The sequence below is a fragment of the Takifugu flavidus genome, chromosome 1 (genome assembly GCF_003711565.1).
Source record: "Takifugu flavidus isolate HTHZ2018 chromosome 1, ASM371156v2, whole genome shotgun sequence".
Classification (NCBI taxonomy): domain Eukaryota; kingdom Metazoa; phylum Chordata; class Actinopteri; order Tetraodontiformes; family Tetraodontidae; genus Takifugu; species Takifugu flavidus.
The window spans coordinates 12567363-12591367 of NC_079520.1; the positions used below are offsets into that span (position 1 = coordinate 12567363).

The 24005-nt window shown below is 45.4% G+C and overlaps 1 protein-coding gene across 7 annotated transcripts; it reads left to right on the forward strand.

The window, feature by feature from the left end:
• The first annotated feature begins 279 nt into the window (after window positions 1–279).
• On the forward strand, window positions 280–23451 carry LOC130535837 (guanine nucleotide exchange factor DBS-like). 7 transcript variants are annotated; one of them, XM_057051206.1, is made up of 32 exons: window positions 280–867; window positions 10450–10533; window positions 11462–11576; window positions 13765–13855; window positions 15003–15122; window positions 15210–15326; window positions 15434–15583; window positions 15676–15800; window positions 16191–16305; window positions 16388–16507; window positions 16752–16943; window positions 17019–17210; window positions 17300–17459; window positions 17541–17602; window positions 17691–17773; window positions 17895–17961; window positions 18026–18141; window positions 18262–18331; window positions 18412–18504; window positions 18581–18673; window positions 18759–18884; window positions 19078–19299; window positions 19392–19484; window positions 20261–20339; window positions 20418–20490; window positions 20686–20792; window positions 20970–21056; window positions 21455–21520; window positions 22057–22166; window positions 22266–22378; window positions 22465–22568; window positions 22669–23451. In XM_057051206.1, the coding sequence occupies exons 1-32, from the start codon at window positions 789–791 to the stop codon at window positions 22746–22748; spliced, it is 3504 nt and encodes a 1167-aa protein (XP_056907186.1). In that variant the 5' UTR covers window positions 280–788; the 3' UTR covers window positions 22749–23451. The 7 variants fall into 7 exon arrangements, with proteins under 7 accessions (XP_056907186.1, XP_056907177.1, XP_056907195.1 ...); XM_057051197.1 differs by lacking the exon at window positions 280–867 and adding an exon at window positions 4381–4781; XM_057051215.1 differs by lacking the exon at window positions 280–867 and adding an exon at window positions 4988–5264.
• The last annotated feature ends 554 nt before the right edge of the window (window positions 23452–24005 follow it).

The window sequence follows — 24005 nt, forward strand, 5'->3', positions numbered from 1 at the left end:
TAAGACAAACACAAGATAGACCCTCTTAGGGTGCTGTGGTGCCAGTGAGATGCGTTTGTAGCGTGAACTCAACAGTTGCAGTCTGGTGAACCAAAATGGCCGCACCGAGACCTGTCAGGTTTGCTCTCCATCCTGTAAAAAGCTGTAAAGGTCAGGAACTAAGCGCATTTGTGGAGGGGGGCTTCTATATTATGGCTGCCATGTCTTATTTCTACACTAGATGTCACTCTTGGATTATTTGCTGCTGTGTGACAACCGCAGTCCTGACCTTCACGTCCCCTCCCCCCTCTGTCTGCCAGCTCCACACAGGTTTGCACCATCATGTGTGCTGATGCTGAAGCATGAATGTGCGAAAGAGGCTCCCTGCTGCTTCATCAACCCTCCCCACCTGCGTCTCTAGCATCCCGAGGACCCATCGGCGCTTCTGGCGGCTGTCACCGTCGGAGCATTTTCATCAGCATCGCCCCTTCATCAGCCTCGGCAGCATCCCTCCACACTTGAAAGCCTCCATTTCCTCCCAAGCAGCTCAGCGGTCGAACAGCATTCTCCCCTCCAGCCTCCATGAATCATACGAGACAGCAGCAGTGGCGTCACGTTCTGGGCTGATCTACCTTCCTCCTCCTCCGCTCCTGCTTTGCTGGGTCTGCCGCTGCAACTGTCCCCATCTCCCATCTTCTTCCCCATCCTCTGCTCTCTGAAGTGCTCCGGGAAAAGCAGGCAAGCTGTCTCTTCCTGCTGCAAAAGTGTCTGTTGGCTGGGCAGCTGGTCTTCCACTGTCCCTCTGGAGGATGATCCTGTGGATGGAGACAGAAGAGATGGCCCTGGGGGAGCTGCTGGAGAGACTGAGGACAGTCATCCAAACCATAGGTGGGTGAGAGCACTATATATAATCCCTTCAATCTGTTTTTGTATGTGACTTCAGAGGATCTTGCAGGCAGAGTGATATTGGGTTATACAGCATGGATTTTTCTCATGATTTGCATCAAATATAGGCAATGTCAGCTGCAAACAGGTTTATTTAGGATTCTTCTCTACTCCACCCTCACAATCTAACATGCAACAACATGATGGATGCAATGGGAGATGGTTAGAATCCCATCTGTTCTGTAACCACTGATTGCCTTCAGATTTCACTCCAAGTACCCATTTAGATTTGGACTGTTTGTTTTGTGCAGCGGTCCCTGTGTTTGGTACAGCTGTGACACATCACACACCTCTTTCCTTTATTCTAATGGACATTTTTAGGAGAAAGCGTTATTTTAAGATCTGCGCTTATTCAAGATTTCCTTTTTGGTGCAATTTGGTTTGATGTGTTGCAAAAGTACCTGTGTTGCAAATTCCATTTATTTCCACTGACAGAAATCAGGTCAAATCTATTTATAGAGCACAGATAAGAACATTATTACAACAAAAGCATCCCACAAAAATATCCTCATAAATCAGAGGAGAGAAACTTTCCCTCTATTGCACTACTGCCCTGAGTTTCTGATCCTTGCTTCCATGGATCTACGACCACTCTCTCAGGCATGAATGCACGTTTCATTAGATGCTGTTTCACTGGAGGTCAGCGGGGCCAAAGGTGCTCATTTGGTTTGAAGGCATTTTGTGGATTTCATGTGCATGCTGAGCTCCTCTCACATTCATGAGCAGCAGAGATGCTGATGACAGTGGATGGGTGGACGGGAAGGGTGACGCTCCTTCCATGAATAGGAATAAACCCAACAAACTGCAGCTGAAACTCAGCTGAAACAGCTTCTTCACTTTATTCTAGATGACTAAAATAATGAATCATAACACTTTTTGTCCATGAAATGTGTGTGACATTCTTTTTTTTTTCTAATTGCCTCCATTGTGGTGATTCTGTGTTTGTGAGGAAGTGTGAGAGCGATGTGCTGTGGCAGGAAGATGAGAGCAGTAATCAGCTCCGAGCAGAGATCCCAACACTGATCCCAGCAGACAGCAGCGAGGAAGGGAGAGTGAGGGACAGGGAGACACAAAGTCAACCGAGGAGGACGAGGACTTAACCTTTAACCTGCCAAACAGCATTTCCTGCCAAACAGAATGCGTTTTCATTGTATATGCCGTAACATCACATCAAAGCATCCTATTTAATCACCGCGTTTGAGGGCACGCACGTCAGCATTGAGGCTGTGTAGAGTTGAGGCTCCTGGAAAGATGTTTTACTTTTAGAGAAGAAAGCTTGGCCAGGTTAGATTGTGCACTTCTAAATGTGCAGCACAAATCTCCTCAACCATGACACAATTCAAATATGGAGAAAACATCCCAGAAAAGAATTTGCTCAGTAGTATCGCACAGCAAGAAATCCAAATCTAAACATTTATGTAATAAACCAATTTGAAATTCTTTGCTAATCATTTGCAAGGCACCGCTTTAATAAATTGATAAATATTAATTGATAAATTATATTTATGTCATATTTTCTCATGTTTATTGTTCTCATGTATCATCTCAGCTTCCTGCAGCTCCTCCCTGAGTAACTTGTGGTGAAAGTTTTTTTTTTTCAGATTCTTTAATATTATGGGCCAGAAAATGATCACCAGCTATTCACATATCATTTTAATATCTCTCATTATCTCTGTATGACAATGCAGATGTTTCTATTTTATGGTGATTCACACTGAAAAATTCATACTTTTATTATTTGCTCATCTGTATGTGCCTATAATTAATCAATATAGCTTAAAAGGCCCATCTTTAAACTTAATATCACTCCACATTCCTCTTTTTTTTTAAATAAATAAAACCTATTTCTCTTAGGCTTGATCACTGGAAGGCTCCTCTGCCGTCTCCAACTGGCCAGTTGACCTACTTCCACTTGATTTAAAGAGACAAATCCAGTTCAGTAGTAACAGTTCTCAGCTCCTCCAGCAGGAATGTGTTCATCTGCAGCCAGCGACGCTTAAAGGATGGTTTTATTTATTCAGTAGTGATGGTAACATAGAATACAATATGGTTGGAGGCGCCAGTGAATGTGAAAAACCAAGGCTGTCCATCCCAGTTCTCCCAGTTAAAAAACAACACAACGCTCCCCACCCACCAAAAAAAGAAAATGGTGAAAACTGCTTTCACCATGGAAACTAGGATCCAAGCAGGGAGACCAGGCATCGTGAAGACCTGTTCCTGGGCTATAAATCAAACATAATCCACACATGAATTTGTTAACATTGTGTGAGTTGGATCCCTTCTAAGCTTGAGGTCACACGGTCATCCAGCCTGTGTCAGTAAGCTGTGCTCTTCATCCCTAAAGGCAGAGCAGGTGTATACCCAGATGGATCCAACAGGCCACTTTCCTACATCCAGTCAACTGTGACACACAACCAAAGAAGGGATATTGTTGGAAAACCTTCAGCAAACACATTACATCCCACCAGATGACACCTGTAATTATGTCTATTCTATCAAAATAAACAGAATTTATCACAATCTCCATTTCTACGCTGTGTGTGTGTGTGTCTGTGTGTGTGTGTGTGTGTGTGTGTGTGTGTGTGTGTGTGTGTGTGTGTGTGTGTGGTGTGTGTGTGTGTGTGTGTGTGTGTGTGCCATGCTGTACAAACTGTTCAGCACTTGTTCTGAAACAATTCAGATTTAAGGTCACGCCAACAGGAATTGTGCTGAGTCATGTCAAACCTCCATTTTGAGTGTGCATCTTCAGCATAGGTAACCTATCTATTTTTTTTTGAAGAAGAAGAACTATGACCCCCCCCCCCCAGGCCTCTTGTCCAAGCAGGTCCGGGCAAATGTTTGAGGCAGAGTGGAGATGTTTTCGTGAAGGGATCAGACCTGATTAACAGTTTAAGCAAGGGGGAGTCGAAGAGATGAAGGGTCACGTTTAAATGGCCTCCTGCTGTTATCATCTCATTATCTCTCTTCTACTCTTTAAAAAATCTATTTGCATTAATTTCCTCTTTCTCTCCAAAGGCAAAACACGCACATATTTTCCAGGCCCGTGGACGCTCTTCATACCTATTGATCACAATGGAACAGTATTCCCCGAGCCATCTCCCTTCAGTACAAAGGTTTTCATGCTTTTCCATCACAAACCCGTTCCTAGTTCACGGGGCCTGAATGCTGGGGGAGATGGGAAGAGGGGAAGAAAAGGCAGATTAGTTGAGGAGTGGAGGAATATAATTAGCATGAGGAGCAGAAGGGGATTTGTGCTCTGCCGGCTGCCCTCTGCTCCCTCCACCTTCCTCCTCTCATTCTTCCCCGAAGACCTGGAGACTCTGAGCTGTCAGTAGTTGCTCTTGCAATGAGTCACCAGAACTGGACCTGTTCTCACCTCCACAATTTGTGCCAATAGTGACTCAGCATTTTTGTTTTTCTGCTGTTTTTTTTATTTATTTTTATTATTGCTTATGTCAGCTTTGCACTACCATTTCCTGCTGTGCAGAGGACACTGCTGCAGGAAGCTCTTCACAGGATGAGCGTGAGCGTGGCTCATCTTGATTCTGTCTGACCTGCCGCATCACAACAAAGAGGGCCCTTCCCATTCTTTGCAGTTTGGGGTTTATTAGTGTGTGCAGCGGAGCTTTGCAGGTGCTTTGAGGGGGGGGTCCCTCCGGATGACAGGATTTGTTCAAGCTTTTGAGACCAACAACAACTAGCAATCATGTCTCTGCACGAGTTTCTGCGGGAGGGTGGGGAGGTGTCCGTCCGAATTATGAACCGGCTCAGTCACCTGATCCAGAATCTGGACATCTCTGGATCCCCTTTTCCCTTCAGCCCCAGCAGCCGCAAGAACTCCTGGAAGGACTGGGACGGTAAGAGAGTTGGAGCCTCAGCAAATGCAATGTTTGTGCTTCTGAGTAACCTTTCTAGAGCTTCCATGACTTCAGCCTTTGTGCGTTTATGTGAACTGCAGGGCTCGGTGCCCAGAGTGTCTCCTCTCCCTGCTGGGCTGCTTCTGTCCTCCAGTGTCTGTAAGAGTGCGTGACTCTGCAGCTCAAACAGATGCTTTTTTTTATACCGGGAGAATAATGACGGATGCAGAAAATGCTGCATTCAGCACTTCGCCAGCGGGAACGCATACAGCTGGGATGGAAACTGCTGATTTAGGCTGCTGAGTTTTCCCTGCGATGCCGCTTTTTTTAGCAGCCCGATTCTGCTTTCACATCTCAGTTTGTGCGTTTGCTTGGAAACGGATTGGCTGCTGGGAAAAGATCTCAAGGAGAGAAGCATGGGGAGGAAAGCCAGGAGGAGTCCTCAGTGGAATAGTGAGATGCAAATGGTTCCACTGACGCCACGTGAGTCAGGAGATTTTGTTGTTGTTGCTGCATGCTTGAATATTATGGAAATGTTGTTTTGTCCGCTCTTCTGTGCTGAACATACGAGGTTTTAGACTTAAGTTTTCACTTTGAGCTTGTTATTCCAGTTCTGCCTGTGAGGTTTGAAAACTGTTTTGTTTGTATTTGAGTTTCAATCCCATGTCTGGAAGTAAGTACGCGCCAAGTTTCTAAAGCACCTGAAGCCTGAGGTGTAAAACAACTGAAAAGTTTCGTCTTCAGAAGCCTTGTAATGACATTAAACTATAGGAATAATCAATGATGCCAAAAGCAGATTTTTTTTTTTCAATCACTTTTCTGCTGATCAAGTTGAAGCACATGTTTTAACTATTTGAAGACACCGAGTTTTTCTATGAGCTTTAGTTTATCTGTTGTTTTTCCCGAGCGTTCCAGGGTGTTGATGCATGAATTTATTTTTAATCCAACTAATAATGCAAATGTGGAGGCCACAGAGGCACAAAATTCAAGCAACCTGAGTCTGAAGTTTCCAGCTGCCAACAGAGCAAATCCACACAGCAGGCAAACATCAGCCCAGACATTCCTGTTCCCTTACCACTAGGAAAAGTTCCTGTACTTTGTCTTAGACGGTAACACATGGAACGAGTGAATATTTGCCATGGCTTCTGTGGTCATCTTGGTCGGGAGGTATTTAAATTTGAAGACAAATAATGAATCTTGTTAGATTGCAGCGTGTCTGCAGGCAGCGCGGATATTAAAGTGATCCATCAGACAATAAGTGAACATCACGGGACGGCGCGTCGGCTCATTATAAGTGAATGAAAAAATCAACACTGGGACCAGAGGTCACCTGGTCTGCAGACTCAACATTCTCCCCGTGATCTCATGGGACCGTGGACGGAATAAAACACCACCAGCCCAGCAGCAAAGAGAGCCGGAGTTCCTGTTATTCTCTTCCTTGTCAGACATCACAAGTCTGTGTGGGTCCTGCTGCTGTTTGGAGGAGCAGCGGATGACTTCCTGGCAGCTTGTGCTGAGGGTCACTTCCTGAGATACATTTGACTTCATCACTCTCCCGTAGAACTGAGAGTGTCTGTGTGCTGAATTCAGCCTGTCCTGTCTGACTTTGCTGCACCCTAATGAAACTTTGGGTTGTTTCTCAAGGTTTATGACACACTGATAACCTTTAACATCCCGTGGTCATTTGCAAACACAAGATAACACACAAGTACACAAATGTAACTCGCTGGTTGTTCTTATCACACAGCAATTGCGTGAGTAAATATTGGCTAGAACGAAGAAGGGTCTTGTTGCCTGTTTTGGCTGAGCCAGAGTGCATCTACTACACAGATCATCTATATAATAACTGAATCGGCACATTCTGTCAAGAGACAATCTTTCTTTGAGGGGTTTCAATGGAAATCAGCTTTTCAGTTTCTTGGTAAGAATGGGGTCTTTTTGGGTGGTGCAAAGAGCAGGACTTTGAACAGACACGGTCTGTGCGTGGTTGATTGCAGCCTGTGTTTGAATAGACTCCTCAGAATGGAGCTTTTGTACTTTTGGTCCATATCTCAGGAGAGATGATCATTTTTGTTCCTCTAGGCAAATGAGTACTGGGCAAAATGGCTGATAGCTACACCTGGTATAACCACTGTGACATAACATGTACCGACTTCTTTCTGGGTAAGGTATGAATTCCTTTTTTGTGGTCAGGTTGGAAGCTGGGAGGGGTCAGGTGTTGTCCTTTTAGGGGAAAGATGGGGGTTTCTGGGTGAGCAGGGAGGGTGGGGTAGGCTGCTACACTGTTGCTTTTGTCCACAGGAAAGGTAATCTGAGGTGGCAATAGGAGGTCCTGTAGGCTGAAGAGCACCTGCAGCCTGCCGGTGAGAGTAGAGGAGTCTGGGAACAGTTGCTGCTGAATGAGAGTGAAGCCTCGATAGGGATTTTTGTGCAAAGCTGCATGGAACAGGTGGTGAAGAAGACGGGTGAACAGGAAGTCGAGTGGTGCAGCAGGATGGGTGCAGAAGAGAGGACACATTCTGGATTTGCAGTGGACAATATTGAGTTTGCAGAAGGAAGATCAGGTTCCAACTTGTGCCCTGAGGGAGAGGAGTTGGACTGGTTCTTGGTTACAGAGGCTGGAGATCCTGCATTCACCGGTGATCAGCTGAGGAGCCAAAGCCAGTGGGATGGTGAGAAGAAGGTCAACTCGGAGGAGAATGAAGAAGCGGAACCTGGAGATGGAGATGGAGATGGAGTGGAGGTGGATGAGCGAGAGATGCAGAGAGCGTTGGATGTTTGTTTGTGGCCAATAGAGAGGAGTGGGGGTCATGTCCGGATCTCTCTGGAGGAGGTGCAGACATACTACAGGTTTTCCCGCTGCTGTCACTGGCTGTGCGGTATGTTGATGGTACCAACGGGTATCACAAAAATCTTCCCTTTGAGGTCTCTTTCTCTCAACTTGGCTTAGTTATTCTATGAATTTCTTAGTGGAGAATCATAATGTTAATGGTCATGTCTGTGGGTACATTTAAGGCTTTGGTCAGCAGTGGCCACATTTAGGCATATGCTGACATTAAGTTTCAGTGAGTTTTGCATATTCAGAGATTCAAGTTGTTCTGCAGGTGAAAGATTTAACAGAGCACCACAAATGAATGAATAATGAAAAAAGCCTTTTTTATAAAGCTTATCTGAACCCTCTCACCTGTCTTCCTTCTTTCACAATATTATGGATCCATCTGTTAATACATAATAGTATTTGTCTCTATTCTCCCTTCCGAAAAGCACTTTGATCCCCTTATGGACACTCCTTTTGGGGGGGTCCTCTTAACCCAATGATCTTTTTCCACTGAACCTAAACCTGCCAACACTGAGTTAGTTTGTCATTTCTGATTATTATAACCATAATCATTCCAGGTGTGTGTGTGTGTGTGTGTGTGTGTGTGTGTGTGTGTGTGTGTGTGTGTGTGTGTGAGACTGACCCACTAAAGTTTGACTTGGTGCCCACAAACGTGAGCGTGAGTGAACACTAATCCCCATCTTTAAGCCTTTTAAAGAACATTAGCTCCTCAACCAGCAGGCGATGTATGTGTGTGTTTACATGGGTGTTGGCTTTTTTCAGGTTGTATAATTAGTAGAGACAAAATATTTTGTAAGCAAAGGCGAAAAATTAGTTGGATTTAAGGTGAGCAATGCAGAAGATCATCCAAAATGATGTGTAAACCCTGGCTTTCTTGTTGGTCGATGGCCTATATTTGATTATCTCCACATTATAATGAACAATAACACATTATTTTTTAGCACACTTTAGTCTTTTTAAATGAAAAAAAGTCCTTTGCAAAGAACTGTTTAGGTGATGAGATGAGATAGAAAAAGACAAGTTTCGCTGTTCTCTTTTGTGTGGACTTGCCTCTGAAAGTGGCCCGTTTCACCCGTTCTGGCCGCAGGGGTCATTAATACCTGGATGATACTGTGTACGCACCAGGAGGAAGTTCTCAAGGACGGGCAAAAGTGGCAAAACGGTGACAAAAAGTATCGACAGAAGTGGCTCGGTCCTTCTAGAGGGGGATTTTTCAGTAAAAGAATAGCCTCTGGAGACAAAGTTGTGTTGGTGTGTGTGTGGGGGGGGGGGGGGTGATTTGATATGTGTGGGAGTTGCTGGGGGCAAGGTGGGGCTGGAAGAGAGCAAGTGAGGCCAGGTCAAAACAAAGTGGAAATGGTTCGAGGTTTGTGTGTGAACCTGATTCTGATGTGAGGCACAACTGTCACAGCTTTGTCTCCTCGAGGAGTCACATTGCTGCTGTGAAACAGTCACCGGCTGATGTGTTTATGTGTCTGCACTTCTGATTTTAGAATGACTCCCTGATACCCACTCTATCATTCACAGTAGATCCAAATTTGGTTCATTTAGGATCATGATTTGGGTGGGAAAATAGCCGTTGAGCCTGTATTGCAAACAGTTACGCAATAGTGTGCGCTTCAATTTTTTTCATTTATATAATTGAACAGATACCAAGTTATTTGGAATTAATGTCCATGTGTTACTGTCTCATCTATGCTCAGCTTTTTTATCTGTTAACCCAACTTTTACTCACCACACAACAAGAGTAACAAAATAAGGTGTCTTCTGCTGGAATTTGAGCTGCAGTCATCAATTTTGTGTCATCAAGAACAGGTGAATTATAAAGAGAGGGAGAGGGAGGGAGGTCACCCCCAGGCCAAGTCGCCTGAGAAGTCTCATTGTCAAATAGAAGCTAAAAGCAAACAGTGGCTTGTTTAAACTAGAGTCAGAGGGTGACTCAGAGTAAAGGTGCTGCGTCTGTCACAGTCAGAAACAGGAAAAATACAGAGCGAAACAACGCGCTAAAAGAGCGCTGCTTCATGTTCATGTTCGTGTTGAAGCTCAGACGATGAGAACGGATTAAATGATGGCAATTTCCACCGCTGTGACCTTGACGTCACGTTCTGATGCTACATGACAGGTACGGGCTCACACAGACTGGTGTCGAACATATCTATGTTTCATTTGATGCCAATTTTATCATCTTTCGAGACTCTTCTTAAGCGCTATATGTTGTTTTATTACCCATGTCCCCTAAATGACCCATAAATCTTCTTATACCAACTGAACAAACTCATGGTGGCGGCAGGTTTTATAAACGCTTCTGTAACGGAGAAGCATAAAGATAAAAGGATTTGTATAAAATGTATACAGCTGCTTTTAATCATATCTAAAAGCTTGATTAGGGTTAAGTGTTTTCATGTTTTGCCTTTAACCTATTTGTGTGTGAAAGAGATAAAGTGGACAGGCTGTGGTTTTAAATGGAACAAGGAAAGTAAGGAAGCGCTGGGAGGACTGTTCCACTTCGGTCTGGATCAGGTGTCTAAAAAAGGTCCCTCGGGTTCGGATGTTTATCTCTTAATATTCTCTTGGCAGAAAAAACGAATTATGCAATAGTGGGACGTATATATTAAATAGGAATAGTCTAAACAGGCGTCAAACGTTGCACCTCTCACTTGACGCTGCAGCAGCTGCTGTCCTTGTCCACTTCCCAGGAAGCTGTAGGTTCTATGCAACTGTCGAATTGCATTTATGTGTGAGAATGAAGTTCCAACCAAGACGAAGACTGAATATAAACCGGCTTCCGCACTGATGTCATTAACGTGTGCGTTTCTGTGTCTTGTCCAGATGAGATCATGCAGTTGGACAGCGCTCCGCTCTGTGCTGCTGACATCGCCCCGGAGCTCAGGAGGCAGTTTGCTTTCCTTTCAGGTGACACTCCTCTTGATCTCTCTTTACCTCAGTTTGTTTTTCATCTCTGAGATCGAAACAGTCGAGCTGTGGACCGCAACACACAAATAATAATAATAATAATGGTTAATTTTAACTCTGAGCTGGTAGCATATGGACATGATGCCTCAGTGATGCTTCCTGAAGTTACACTTTTTAAAAAAAAAAAAAAAAATCAACATTATTGCTGTAAATTTGTGTGAGGACTCACAACATCACCAATAGATTATGACGAAGCACAACAATGACTTTACCATGTATCTTTGCTTCTCATGCGCCCTAAAAGGCGCTGCTTCTGCATCTCCAAAGGTCACACTGTAGTGTTCTATGAGCAACACCTGTGGGGAAATGAAAGGCTGAGGAGAACAGTTTCATTTTTAATAATGCATTTTTGATCTTTTGTTAAAGGTGTTGCCTGTATTTTATGGTATTTTATAGTAAATGGTAATAATATTCCCTCTCTCCTTATATTTCATGTGTTTTTATTCTATAACTGAAGGCCTTGTTGCCAGACTGGCACTGTTTTAATTCCCATCGTTTTAATTCCCATCTTTTTTCCTATTTGAACATTTGTTTAAAAAAAGATCACCTTTTATTTGTGATAGGCAGAGTCTAGAACCCTATTGCAAACAACAATCGAAGCCTCCGTTAAAACCTGGCTGTGCACTTGTGGTTGCTATAGTGATGAGGCAAGGAAAAGCAGACAGATTGATATTCTGGTCAGCACTGACAGAGCAGCTGTTCTGGTCTGTGTTTGTGCATTTCCTGCATTTCTGTTCCTTTTCTGTGCGGTTCTCAGTGGTTTGACCTCAGCAGGGTCCTGCTAGGACAGCCGACGCCACAAACCGTCGAAATCATTTTACTTCCTTAGGACATCTGTAGCTATGCTCACTTGCTTTTTGTCCCACAGGAGGGAGAGGAGACAACGGCAGTCCCATCATTGTGTTCCCAGAGTTCCCCACATTTGGAGAAATAACAGACAGGGAGTTTCACAACGTGCTGACCTACCTGACGAGTGTGCCCAGGTAAAACCACAGGCTGACGTTCACACACATAAATGTACATAAACAGGGTTGTTGCGTGATCCAAACCCATTTTGTTGTGTCTTATTTCCAGTGTATAATAAGATGAAGTCATTATTCATCAACCCTCAGGGCATTTTCCCAGTATTTCAGGACGGGTTGTCACTATGTGGAGATGCTTAATCTTCCTCGCCAGTAGATGGCAGTACCGGCCTGCCCACAGCTCCTGTGCAGCGTGGCGGGATGTTGTTTATGAATTTAGGAATGACTAATAATGGCCCAATGTGTTTATCAGTGTTGTGCAGAGAGTCATTGCACACAAGAATGGTCAAGAGGAGACAAGGGGAAGGTAACAAACCATCCCTCAACGATTCAACCATCTGTGGGTTATCACTGGTTATTTGAACCAGTGTTGGGCACTTAGTTTTTTCATCCTGAAGACAAAACCTCAGAGAAGCTCAAATCATCATGCAAATGTTGAGCATAAACTCACCACGCTGAGTTATTTTCTGAAAGGCCGCTTGTATTTCGGTGTAAATCTTCCTCCTTCACGGTCAGTCTGCTGCCAGTCACCTGAGGACGGGTCACCCACAGGGGCACCAGCATTGATCCCCAAGCTGTTGCAAATACAGGGGCAGATGGCTGCAGCCACCAGAGGGAATGAAGTCCTCCATGAGCAACCAGACCACAGCCAGAGGCAAATGTCCTGCGAATGCCTGATTATGGCCTTGAGCAGACGCAATCAATAAGGTCACAAATGCAGGAGTGTAGAACGTTCTTCCTCGCTGCCATCGTTTATTCACTTTAGCTTTAACTCACTTCAGATCTTCCTTTCTTCCTGTCTCTCACTGACGCCTGCAGATGCCTGCATCAAGAGCTGCTGATTGCTTTTATGTAAATGAGTCTGCAGCTTTTTATCCACTTAAGATTTACTGTACCACAGGATGTAAGATGGTGTGTGTGTCTGTGTGTGTGTGTGTGTGTGTGTGTGTGTGTGTGTGTGTGTGTGTGCGTGTGTGTGAGATCCTGTAGATTGTAAATCATAAACATTGGTGATATTTTTAAGCTTAATTTCTAATGATTCACCTTAATTCTAATGACCCAAACATTACAGTTTGTCTTTGGACATGGTTTTTATTTCTTTTCTTTATCAATTCAGCCTTGGATGTAACTCAGCCTTAATTCAACCTTTCTCACTGTCCTCTTCCTCTTAATCCTCCTCCTCCTCCCATCATACAGTTCCAGCTTTGCTGCCTGAGAGCGTAGAGGAGTGGGGATGATGCTGGAATCAAGTAGCAAAAGTAAACGTGGGTGTGTGATGAGGGCACGTGAAGGTCTGCTACGAGACTGGCGAGGAGCAGACAAAGACAAACACATATTCTCTTATTTAATCAGTTGGTGCTTTCAGTGGAACCTGCCCCCCCCCCCCCCCCCCCCCCTCCTCCTCCCCAAACATGGCTCCCAGTCCTGCAGCTGTCCTGTAAGGAACCTGCATCTCAGCAGCTGCCACTGTCTCATTGGATGGTGAGACGGACATGGTGAATAGCAGGTTTAGGGGGAGGGGCCGGAGCCGATGATATCTGAAGCATGTAGCTCCCCTCACTCAAACAGAGGCACGCTGAGCTCTGCCTCACACACCTTCGTCTGCTGCATTGTCCCCTGGACGGCTCCTCGCTGCATGGCCTTTAGGCAAGGATTCCTCTTGAGCCGCGCCGCTGAAGATGCTCACGTTTGGGAATTTAAAGTGATGCGATTGGAAGTTAATATCAGGGGGCTCCTCTCTCCTGGGACCAGTCAGGACAGCAGTGAGAAGCAGAGGGGGTGCAGGCGGCTGGTCCATAGCTGAAAGATGTGGGGATGCTTCACAGCAGCTTCTTTTATGGGCAGCAGCGACTGTCTGAGAGGACAGACAGCAAAATAATCAGGAATTTCTATCCCGACGGCGCACTCAGCTCAAAAGACTGTCTTCGTGTTTATCAGTCCTGGAAAGAACAATTCCTTGGATGACTTTCTGTCATAGGGAGAGATTATCAGCAGAATCCTGTGGTAATTCTGACGGGCAGAGTTTCTCACAGGGAAGGAGGCCCCCCGCTGTGATCGTAATTAACCTGTGTGTGTGTGTGTGTGTGTGTGTGTGTGTGTGTGTGTGTGTGTGTGTGTGTGTGTGTGCGTGTGTGTGTGTGTCTTCCAGTTTATCCTCAACAGATGTGGGCTTCATACTGGTTATTGATCGTCGGCAAGACCGATGGGCAGCCGTCAAGGGGACCCTGCTGCGCATCGCGGTGAGTGCTGGTGGAACGCTGCCCACTGTTGGGGTTCTGAGACTCTTTTGTACTCACACAAAGAGGGGAGGTTGGTCCACATCCCTCTCATTCTCTCCATCTCTTTCTGCGTCCTCAGTTTCTTAAGTTTTTTCCAGTCAAACGTCTCTGCTTGAGGTGACGAGTTTTGGTTTGTTAGTTGATTTATTTAAGCTATAAGAGATGTTTTTATGTACAAGCCTGTGCTGTTCAGAGGGGAAAGATCATCGCATCGCCATGGATGCTGACAGCAGCAGAGCAGTCTGTAGACATTTAGAGGAGATGAAATGTCGGCTCAAGAGGTCCCAGGAGACACGAGAGGCCGTGTTGCTTATTTCAAATTAAATTGAGGCCCATTATTGCTCCGGCTGACAGACTGGTGCTAGGAAAGCGTTTAGTGCATTAAGGTCCCGTGTGATGTGAGTCAGCCAGGCTGCTGAAAGGATGATGCTGAAAGCCCAAAGAGAGGAGGTAGAGGTTTGAGGAGCTGTGTTTGTGTGGGGATTTGTGTTCTTTAGACATAACCTCTGTATTCTGTGATGTCGACACATCGGTGTACACAGTCGCAGCCGTGAAGGTCTGATGACAGACGGATGTTCACCAGGGTTAAATTCAGTTGAGGAAGTTACTGTTGGTCCTAACTACTAAATCAAACGCGTCTCTGACTGTGTTTGCCACGTTGTGAGGGGCAGAATGCACAAATGTGGGACATTTTTTCATGACAATTTCCAAAGTCTGTTTGAGGGTTAAGACTTGGGTGTAAGGATTGAGTTTAGGTTAAGGTTAGTTTAAGGGCTGAGTTAGGCGTTTTAATCGCGATGGATTGGGTTAGGGTGTGGAGCTGGGGATGGATTATGGTAATGAGAGTCCTCACAAAGATAGAAGTTAAAACACCAGTAACCATGTGTTACTATAATCCTGGATTCTTTTTCTGGTCTGTGCTCCAGACAACCTCGTTCATTATGCTGAATGTACTTAATATTAATAAGATATTATTCGACCATCTTTGCTGCATCATTAATTAAAACTGAGCTAGAAATATGATTACAATTGAATCGTTCATACAATTGTACATTAGACGTCAGTATAACTGCGCACACAACTCTCTGAATTTTCTCTGTCCTATTAGGGCTCCTTTCCTGGGAACCTCCAGCTGGTTCTGGTTCTGAGACCCACCACACTCCTACAGCGGACGCTCTCCGATATCTTCTTCAAATTTAACAAGGATGAGTTCAAAATGAAGGTGCCGGTGTGTACAGCTACAGAACGGCCAAACGGTGCTCCTCAGAGCCACCTTCATGTGATTATTACGCAGTGACATGTGGAATTATTTCAGGTGATCATGCTGAGCTCCATAACAGAGCTGCATTCCTACCTCGACCGCACACAGCTGACGCAGGAACTGGGGGGGACTCAGGAGTACTGCCACGACAAGTGGATCTCGCACCGCACCGTAAGCACACACAGGCCACGGGGTTAGCATGGCTGATGCTAACACCTCCACGGGATCATCCTTCATGACTGAGTGAAACGGAGCACTGACATTATTGTATGTATCAGGCTATTGAAGGATTTGCCCTGATGGTAAAGAAAACAGCACAAACCCTGCAGTCATTTGGGACTGAGCTCGCTGAAACTGAACTCCCCAGCGAAGTCCAGGCCACGACCGTCCTGCTGAGGACACACACTGACAATAAAGACCAAATGAAGGTAGCACAATCACATATTAGATGCACTGTTCATCCTGCATGATAATGCATGTGCACCACATGCATTACTTCTATTTGGATGTCTTTGTGCAGGAGAATTTGCTGGTGGCTCTGGGTCAGGGCAGCAGGCTGTTGGAGAGCATCAATGAGCCGGTTGTACGAGACCCCGACCACAACATGAACCAGGACGAACTCGAGAACCTGGCTACAGTTCAGAGGTTAGAGCCCCTGTAGCATATGTAGTCGTATGCACAGGCGGTTGACAGCTCTTTTTAAAAATGACATATTATTTGACAATAAAGGCTGTTCCAGTTACAGATTGCGAGTTTCTAGTTTTACCTGTTTAAAAAAAATTAAATTAAACTGCTCATTGATATTGCAAGTTTGCAAGTTTTGTCATTTTTATATCACCATTTTCTCTATGGATCAAGCCACAATGACAGTCTGTCTAGAAAATCTACTACCAGTTTGTTATTTTTTTTATTTTATTAACAGCTAAGTTGTTATTTCACCTATTTACAAGTGTATCTCTTGTCGTAAGTTCCAGTAAGACGTATTTAAAAGCTTGAGAGAAAAAGTCTCCTCCTGTCTCTCTTGTTTCATATCAGGCTGCTGTCTCAGCTGGACGAGACAGAACGGGCTTTTGATGAGTTCTGGGTGAGGCATCAAACCAAACTGGAGCAGTGTCTTCAGCTGCGCCACTTTGAGCACAACTACACGGAGGTGAGCTGGTTCCTGGTAGCACCCAAAGACCAGGTGAAATCCTTTTGAAACCCTAAATCAGACCCGGGTATCTCTGCCGCAGGTGAGGACATTGTTGGAACAGGTGTCCGAGAAACTCATGACCTTTTCTGAGGTCGGCATCAGCCCAGCTCACGCTGATCATATCTTCAGCGAGCTCACCACCTATGAGGAGAGAGTCAACGTAAGTAAACTGAAGCCTTGTTTGATGATGAGGATGATGATGATGATGATGATGATGATGATGATGATGATGATGATGATGATGGTGAAGAGAAGAGCATTCTTTTAAAACCATCTGATGTTACTGTGATCATCATACATATATGCTTAAATCTCGTTTTCTTCATCAGACCTGTATTAAGGCTGCTCAATGACTGTGAGCTACAAAGCTGAATGGTATTGAATGTTCTCCTGCTGGTCCACAGGAGGTGCTGGACAGAGCTGTGTCGTTGGCCCAGGAGGGGGAGGATCTGCTTCAGAAGTCCCACTATGCTCAGGACTCCATTCAGCCCAAATGCACAGAGATCAGTACAATCAGTGAAGATGTGAGGGCCAGTCTGAAGGCCAGGAGGGAGCATCTCCTCAAAGCCATAGAGCTGCATCACGCTTTGGAGAGGGTAGGCGTAGAACGGGAAATCTGTCATCACGTTGTGACGCCGTTCATATTGTGAAGATTCTGCTGCTCTCCCCAGGCTTCAAAATGGGTGGATGATGGGATATACCTGCTGGCATCTCAACCAGTAGACAAGTGTTTATCACACGAGGGAGCAGAATTAGCCCTTCAGGAGCTGGAGGGATACCTGAATAACGCAGACCAGAACCAGCTCTCAGACCCCGGTACCATCGGGACAGAATATGAGTTGGTGCTCAACCAGCAGTTCAGGGTCAGACAACCTAACAAAACCCAGATTTTTCCAACGTTACAGACAAACGTGTGGATTTTAACTCATTTCTCTTGATTTGCCTCCATCAGGACCAGGTGGACAAGGTTTTCCGGAAACAGTTATCTATGCAGGACATGTTTGACAAGAGAAGAGTGAGTCTGAAAAAACTAGCAGCCAAACAGACCAGGCCAGTCCAGCCAGTAGCCCCCAGACCTGAAGCCTTCATCAAATCCCCCCTGAGCTCCCCCGGTCAGTCTTCATACATAAACGCAGATAGACATGCCACACCCTTTACATACTTTTATTCCCTGTTCATTCTCTCTTCCACAGTCCACAAAACACCGCAGGAGAAGAACACGTCAGAGACACATTCTGAGATCAGCTGTGACAAAGTGAGGTTAAATGATGTTGGCTCTCATCCGCTCCCGTGGTTGGTTTTACGTCTGCTCCTGATGATCCTGAGCTGATGTTTCTCCACAGGAGAATGGACAACTGCAGGATGGAGACCACAACAGACATGCATCTCTCTCAGAGGAGGAGGAGAACCTGGCAGTGCTGAGGAGGTGAGCCATCGCTCTCTCATCTGGAATCGAATTACACGGCAGATGGACAGTGACTGCGTTTTCTCTGGTGGCTTCCACAGTTTATCTCCATGCATTTGATCTCTTCCCTCTCTCTCTGCAGACACGTCATGAACGAGCTGCTGGAAACCGAGAGAGCCTACGTGGAGGAGCTGCTCTGCGTACTCCAGGTGGGCATTAACTCTTCTCTGACGCTTGTGCAGAATCCCTGGACTGACTCTGCTGTGTTTACAGGGTTATGCATCTGAGATGGACAACCCAGCTGTGCTTCACCTCATACCTGCTCCCCTGCAGAACAAAAAGGAGGTTCTATTTGGAAACATGCCTGAAATCTACGATTTCCACAAGAGGTGAAATTGCGCCATCTGTCGGTCAATGGCGATACCGCCTGACAGGCTGCCGCCTCTGTCATCGCTTCCCCTCATTTTATATTACCTTGTGTTGCATTTAAATAGTTTTATTTATCACAGGACATTTCTGAGGGAGCTGGAGCAGTACACTGACTGTCCTGAATTGGTTGGAAGATGTTTCCTACAGAGGGTGAGTGACTGCAGACAAATGCAGATGTAAAAATGAAGGTTTCTTTCTGCTAAGTCACTTTTTTTACTGCATCCTTGTAGATGACCGACCTGCAAATCTATGAGAAGTACTGTCACAACAAGCCTCGCTCCGAGAGTCTTTGGAGGCAGTGTTCAGACTGTGCCTTCTTCCAGGTACCAAAACACGATTTCACAGAGAGGAAAAACATTAATGGGTTTGATTTGACACTTTATCTTTTACTAAAATCAGGAGTGTCAGAAAAAGCTGGAGCACAAACTGGGATTAGATTCTTATCTGCTGAAGCCTGTTCAGAGGATCACAAAATATCAGCTGCTTCTCAAGGTACGGTCATTTTTATTGCCTTCTTAATCCTTTCGTTACATTTTCCCATCAGCTGTCTGAGCCTGTTTATGTCTCCTCTGACCAGGAAATGTTAAAATACAGTAAAACCTGTGAGGGCGCTGATGACCTGCAGGAGGCACTGACCTCCATTTTGGGCATCCTCAAGGCTGTCAATGACTCCATGCACCTCATTGCCATTACAGGATATGAGGTGAGACCTTCAAACAGAGATTCTTTATTTAAAAATAATAATAATAAAGTGAAGCCGGCACGAAAATGGAGGTCAGAGATGAGCTGAGGATTACGTTTAGGTCAAAAATGCTTCTCAGATGCTGTTTTAAGAGGAGAGCTAGAAATGAAATGAAGACTAAAAATGACTCACATCTTCAACACTTCCTCCTCAGGGTAATCTGAGTGAGCTGGGTAAGTTACTGATGCAAGGCTCGTTCAGCGTCTGGACAGAACACAAGAAAGGCCACGCTAAGGTGAAAGATCTGGCCCGTTTCAAGCCCATGCAGAGGCATCTCTTCCTCCACGAGAAGGCCCTCCTCTTCTGCAAGCGGAGGGAGGAGAATGGAGAGGGCTACGAGAAAGCCCCGTCGTACAGCTTCAAACACTCCCTGAGCGTGGGTCCACCGCAGTCACGGATGAAAGCGTCCTGAGGCCAGTCTGGTCACCGATTCCTAACATGTTTTTCATTCTCACCATGCTCTCAAAGATGGGCGCTGTCGGGATCACTGAGAACGCAAAGGGGGACAACAAGAAGTTCGAAATATGGTGCAACTCCAGAGAGGAGGTTTACATCGTCCAGGTACCTGATGGGATTTTAGGTTTCTCTTGCACACGTTTAAAGAGTTCAAATTTTCTTCAGCAAAAACACAATGTAAATAAGCGCTGGAGTCCAACAAAGCTTTGTTTTTCCTCTCGAAGAACAAAGCCCCAGCAGTTCTGCTAAACAACTATCTTTAAGCTGAGACAAGGTCACCTTTTATGTTGTAAAATATGGGCGTGGGCAGATGGTTTCACCACGTCCTCTCTCTAGTTAACCTTCTTTGGCCTGTTTTCTCTTGGTGTCCATTTGCGTCACCTTGTGCCATAGATGAAAGACTTTTTAATAGGAGTGTTTATCTCCGTGCTGTATGAAGGAGCTGCACCTCCCCCTCGTTCCACTGGGGTCAAAAGTTTCTGTTTGTTTTTTGTTTTTTTTAAAAAAGCAGACAGCTCCTGTTGTCTTTATCATCAGCAAGTTTCTCTTATCTTGTGTTTAAAGAGATTCAGCTCACTCATTTAAGAAGATATGACAGTTATGACGAGCTCCAAAGTCAACCCGACTTTCTACACTCTTGTATAAGAGCTGGTACAGTTTGTTCAATAACAAGCAGTCCTTACAAAATAATACAAGTCCATATATGGTAATGCAAGTTGCCTTATATATTATATTATTATCAGAATGAAGAAAAATTTTCTTGGATTATCCTCCAGTTTTAGAAAGCTGCCATTTGAAATAATACACAATAAGCACAGATATGTGTAATATTTAAGGATACATCTCTGTTTAGGTGACAGTGACTGCTTTTTGTCTAACAGGCACCAACTACTGAAGTGAAAACCACATGGGTCAAAGAGATCAGGAAGGTTCTAACCACTCAGCTGGAGGCATGCAGAGGTAAAACTGTGGAGAATCTTTTCAAATGTAGTTCTTATAAGTTTAGTCCCCACCAAAAAATCAACATTGTTTTTTTAGAAGCCAGCCAGCAGAAGTCAACTGAGCCCGGATTCCAGTTCCCTCCTGTGTCCAGTGGAGCGGCAACCCTGAGGTGTGTCTTTAAATGCCATGGTGGGGGGTAGAACGGTGGTTGCACAGTGGTGCAGCAGCCAGCACAGTTAGAGTTTGGGTTCCAGCTCTGGGCCTTTCAGTGTGTGAACGTTGCGTGTTCTCTCCATACCTGGGTTTCCTGGGTGTTCTGAAAGCCTCGTGAAGCATCTCAACGTGCTACTTTCTATATTTTTAGTCCTTTCAAGTCTGGTCAGAGGAGCTTTAAGAAGACAGAGGAGAAGAAAGCGGAGCCCTGCAGCACCGATGTGATCTCCTCTTCCCCACCAAAGCCCGCAGGAAAAGGTGAGACTAAGCCTGAGACGTAGGGATGAAAGAAAAGACGTCCGAACCCTGTCCCGAGCGTCCGTCTGTTACTTTGATTTCTTTCCTGATGGTTTGTTTCCGTCCATTGTGTGTCGTGTGACTAACCCTCCTCCTTCTCTTGTGTGTTCTGGTCTTCCTACTTTCCTTGTGAGTCAGATGAGACAAGCCCTCCCTCAGATAGAGCCGAAGAGGCTAAAAAGCGCTTTACTTTACAGGGCTTCAGTAACATCAGAGAGCAGAAAGGTAACTGCAGGCCACTGCTGAGTTCATGTTGTCACACAATTCACATGTCACATCAGTTCTGATTCTTATGTCATAACAGCAGTAGCCCTGAGCTCTGGGCTGAAAACATGCTCTCGAACACACAATGGTTAACGTGGAGCGCCACAAAAGACCCACTCGTGAAAACTGTTCCACACAGGTGGTCTCCCCAGTGATCCCTGCACTTTGATAAATTAAGATTTACATTTTTGTTAGGAAAGTGTGCGTGTGTGTAGCATTAATATCAAATATTTTTTGAATGTATTATCTATCTCTGTTTATGCTTGTGCACCATGTGTAATTTGTAATGTGTTCTGCTAGAATGCTGGTTTTTTTTCCAGGGTTCTTTTATTGATTAACTGCTTTTGGCCTGATTACAGGATCTCCCACCAGTCCGGATCGTAAGACCAAACGGCAGAGCGACCCCACGCCTTTTGGCTTCAAAGGTAACTGTTGTGCCATGGTGATGGCTCTCTGTGTCTGTGTGGTTGGGCCATCCATCAGGATTGATGTCGAACAGTGAAGAGCTCTGTCAGCTGTAGTTACTCCAGGTCATGTGACTGGACGTGTTTCTGTTGGCTCCTGTCCCCCAGACGCAGGTCCTCCCCCCCTCAGCCTGAGCAGGGCCAAGTGGTTCAGCACCTCTAGTGTCTTACAGATAAAGTGGAGAGGTACACCATGTATCAGGCGCAACGGCTCGCCAACAGAATGCCTTTTGATTCTTTGATCTCAGGTCTCCTCGTCACTTTTGGATCCAATCAGATCTAATCAAAGCACACGGACTGCAACTTTTTCTTTGATTCATACATCAAGCTGCATGCATGCAGTTCCTACTGGTGTTCCTTTCCCACTGACGTTCCTGGAATTAGCTTCTACTCCTCCGTGTCGGCCCTTCCTCTCACTCGTTCTCACTTTAGTGTCGGTCACACAGACGGGCCGTTGCGGTCGGGAATTGAGCATGTGTCCTTTATCTCTCTGTCAGGCTGGAACAAAACCTCGCTGTCCCTGGATGCGTCAGAGGAGCATGATGGGTACTCCAGCGCCGAGGATCCTCTTCATTCTGACGCAGAAGACGACGCTGGCAAGAAACTGGTGAGTGTCATTTGTGTCCAGTCATAAAAAATGAGATTCCAACCACGATCTGTGCTGATGAACTGCTCTTTCTTTGAAAACTGTGCCTGCTGTGCACAGCGTGCTGGCAAATACACAGTGAAGGCTGACTATGAGAAGGCCGGCACTCAGGAGCTCACAGTCAAGAGTGGGGAGACGCTGGAGCTGATCAAGCAGGAGGATGATGGACAGTGGTGAGAAAACGGCCTCAGAGAAACTCACAGGGAATAAAAACAGATATTCTGGCAGCGGTCATGCATTTATACGTACGGTCCTGCAGGCTTGTGCGCAACTTGAGCACTTCCAAGGAGGGCGTGATCACAGCTGCTAATCTCCTGTCTCTCATTGGAAAATCCAAGTCCTGCCAGTCGCTCACCAGCTCAGGTCGGTAATGCTCTATCACAGTGTGCGGCACCACAACAGCAGAGTGGAAGTTTTCCACCTGATGTCGACGCTCTTTGTCATTTCTGCACGTCTCCCTCAGAAGGCAGCGGCTCTGGGAACCTGAGCACCTCATCCAGCTGCAGCGAGACCTACACAAGCTTCTCCGACATCAAACCCTGAACTCCTGAGGCAGCAGCAAACAGCTCGCGTGGCTCTCTGTGCTGGGCCGCCGGCGTCACATCCTGTTAGCTCTAAACAAGTCACGCGTGCACAGACGGTGTAGATTTGTCTGGTGGAAGCTACAAACTCATCACAGTAACTGTAGTGTTGTAGTCTCACATCCGTCAGCATATTTTTCTAGAGAAGAGAGGATCCCTGTGATTACACTGTCATAGATGTATGGATGGGCCAGCAGGACTGATCTCAGTTGATGCATCTACACTGAAGCGAGACCACGTATCATATGTAGATAAGGGTTGTTTTTTTGCACATTTGCACTAACTTAGCCGGATGCTCTGTTGTCACTCTGTCCCCCGCGCTCCTTATGTTTCATTATTTAAGTGTATTTGCTTCCCCTCAGTCTTTGTATCTGTCATTAGGAACCTGAGAGGCCGCCAGTGGACCCATGAGCTCTAACGCCTGCATGTTTGAACTCTGTGGGTTTTCATGTCCGTTACAGTTTTGGGGGGGGGGGTCCTTCATTTGCAAAATGAGAGATTACTGTATAGTGCTAATTTATTCCCCATGGAGGGACCATATTCTGAATGTAGATATTGTTTATTAATATTGTCTGAAAATATTTGGTATTCAAAATGCTATATTGTACATTGAGTATGGTAATGTCACTACTGTGACTTTTTTACATAAATGTTACAAGAACCTATTGTCATTTTTCTTTTATCTATTTTCTCACTTTTTTACATCTACTTTCTCTTACACAATCACAAAAGTAAGCATTGGTCTTGGTTGTGGATCATTTCTGGTGTGGGGGTGCTTTAAAGGTCAGGAGGTCAGACAGAAGTCTAGATAGGAAGAAGCGAGCGTATCAGAGTATAAGAGATGCGCTGCCATAATGCACAGAAGACAGCGAGTTCGATAGGCAGAGAGAGGCAAGCTGGGACACCGTTTGGAAACGTTAGAGAGATGCAGACAGACAACGATGATCACTAGTCTCAACATCATTCAGTCCAGACAGCCTTGGGGAGGCCTTGGATTTGGCTGTTAGAGGTGCTTGTTCATCCGGAGGCTTCAACAGTTTCTCCTTGATCCAGAGGAGACGGGATCATAATTCAACAAGTCGTCTGTCGTCTCTTCAGCATAAAAGCAACCAGAAAACATTCACAACCAACTATTGCTCGTTCCAAACTATTTATCTACTCGAAAGTGCTCTTGCTGGTTTTGCTGAATGGCATCGAAAAGAACGAATATAGTTGTAAA

Bases quoted from the DNA above. Each gene is read 5' to 3' on its own strand.
- LOC130535837 (XM_057051173.1), top strand. From the start codon at position 7,222: ATGGAACAGGTGGTGAAGAAGACGGGTGAACAGGAAGTCGAGTGGTGC. The intron at 17,211-17,299 runs GTCAGACAACCT...TGCCTCCATCAG, and splicing joins TGCTCAACCAGCAGTTCAGG to GACCAGGTGGACAAGGTTTT. The intron at 21,521-22,056 runs GTAACTGTTGTG...TCTCTCTGTCAG, and splicing joins CACGCCTTTTGGCTTCAAAG to GCTGGAACAAAACCTCGCTG.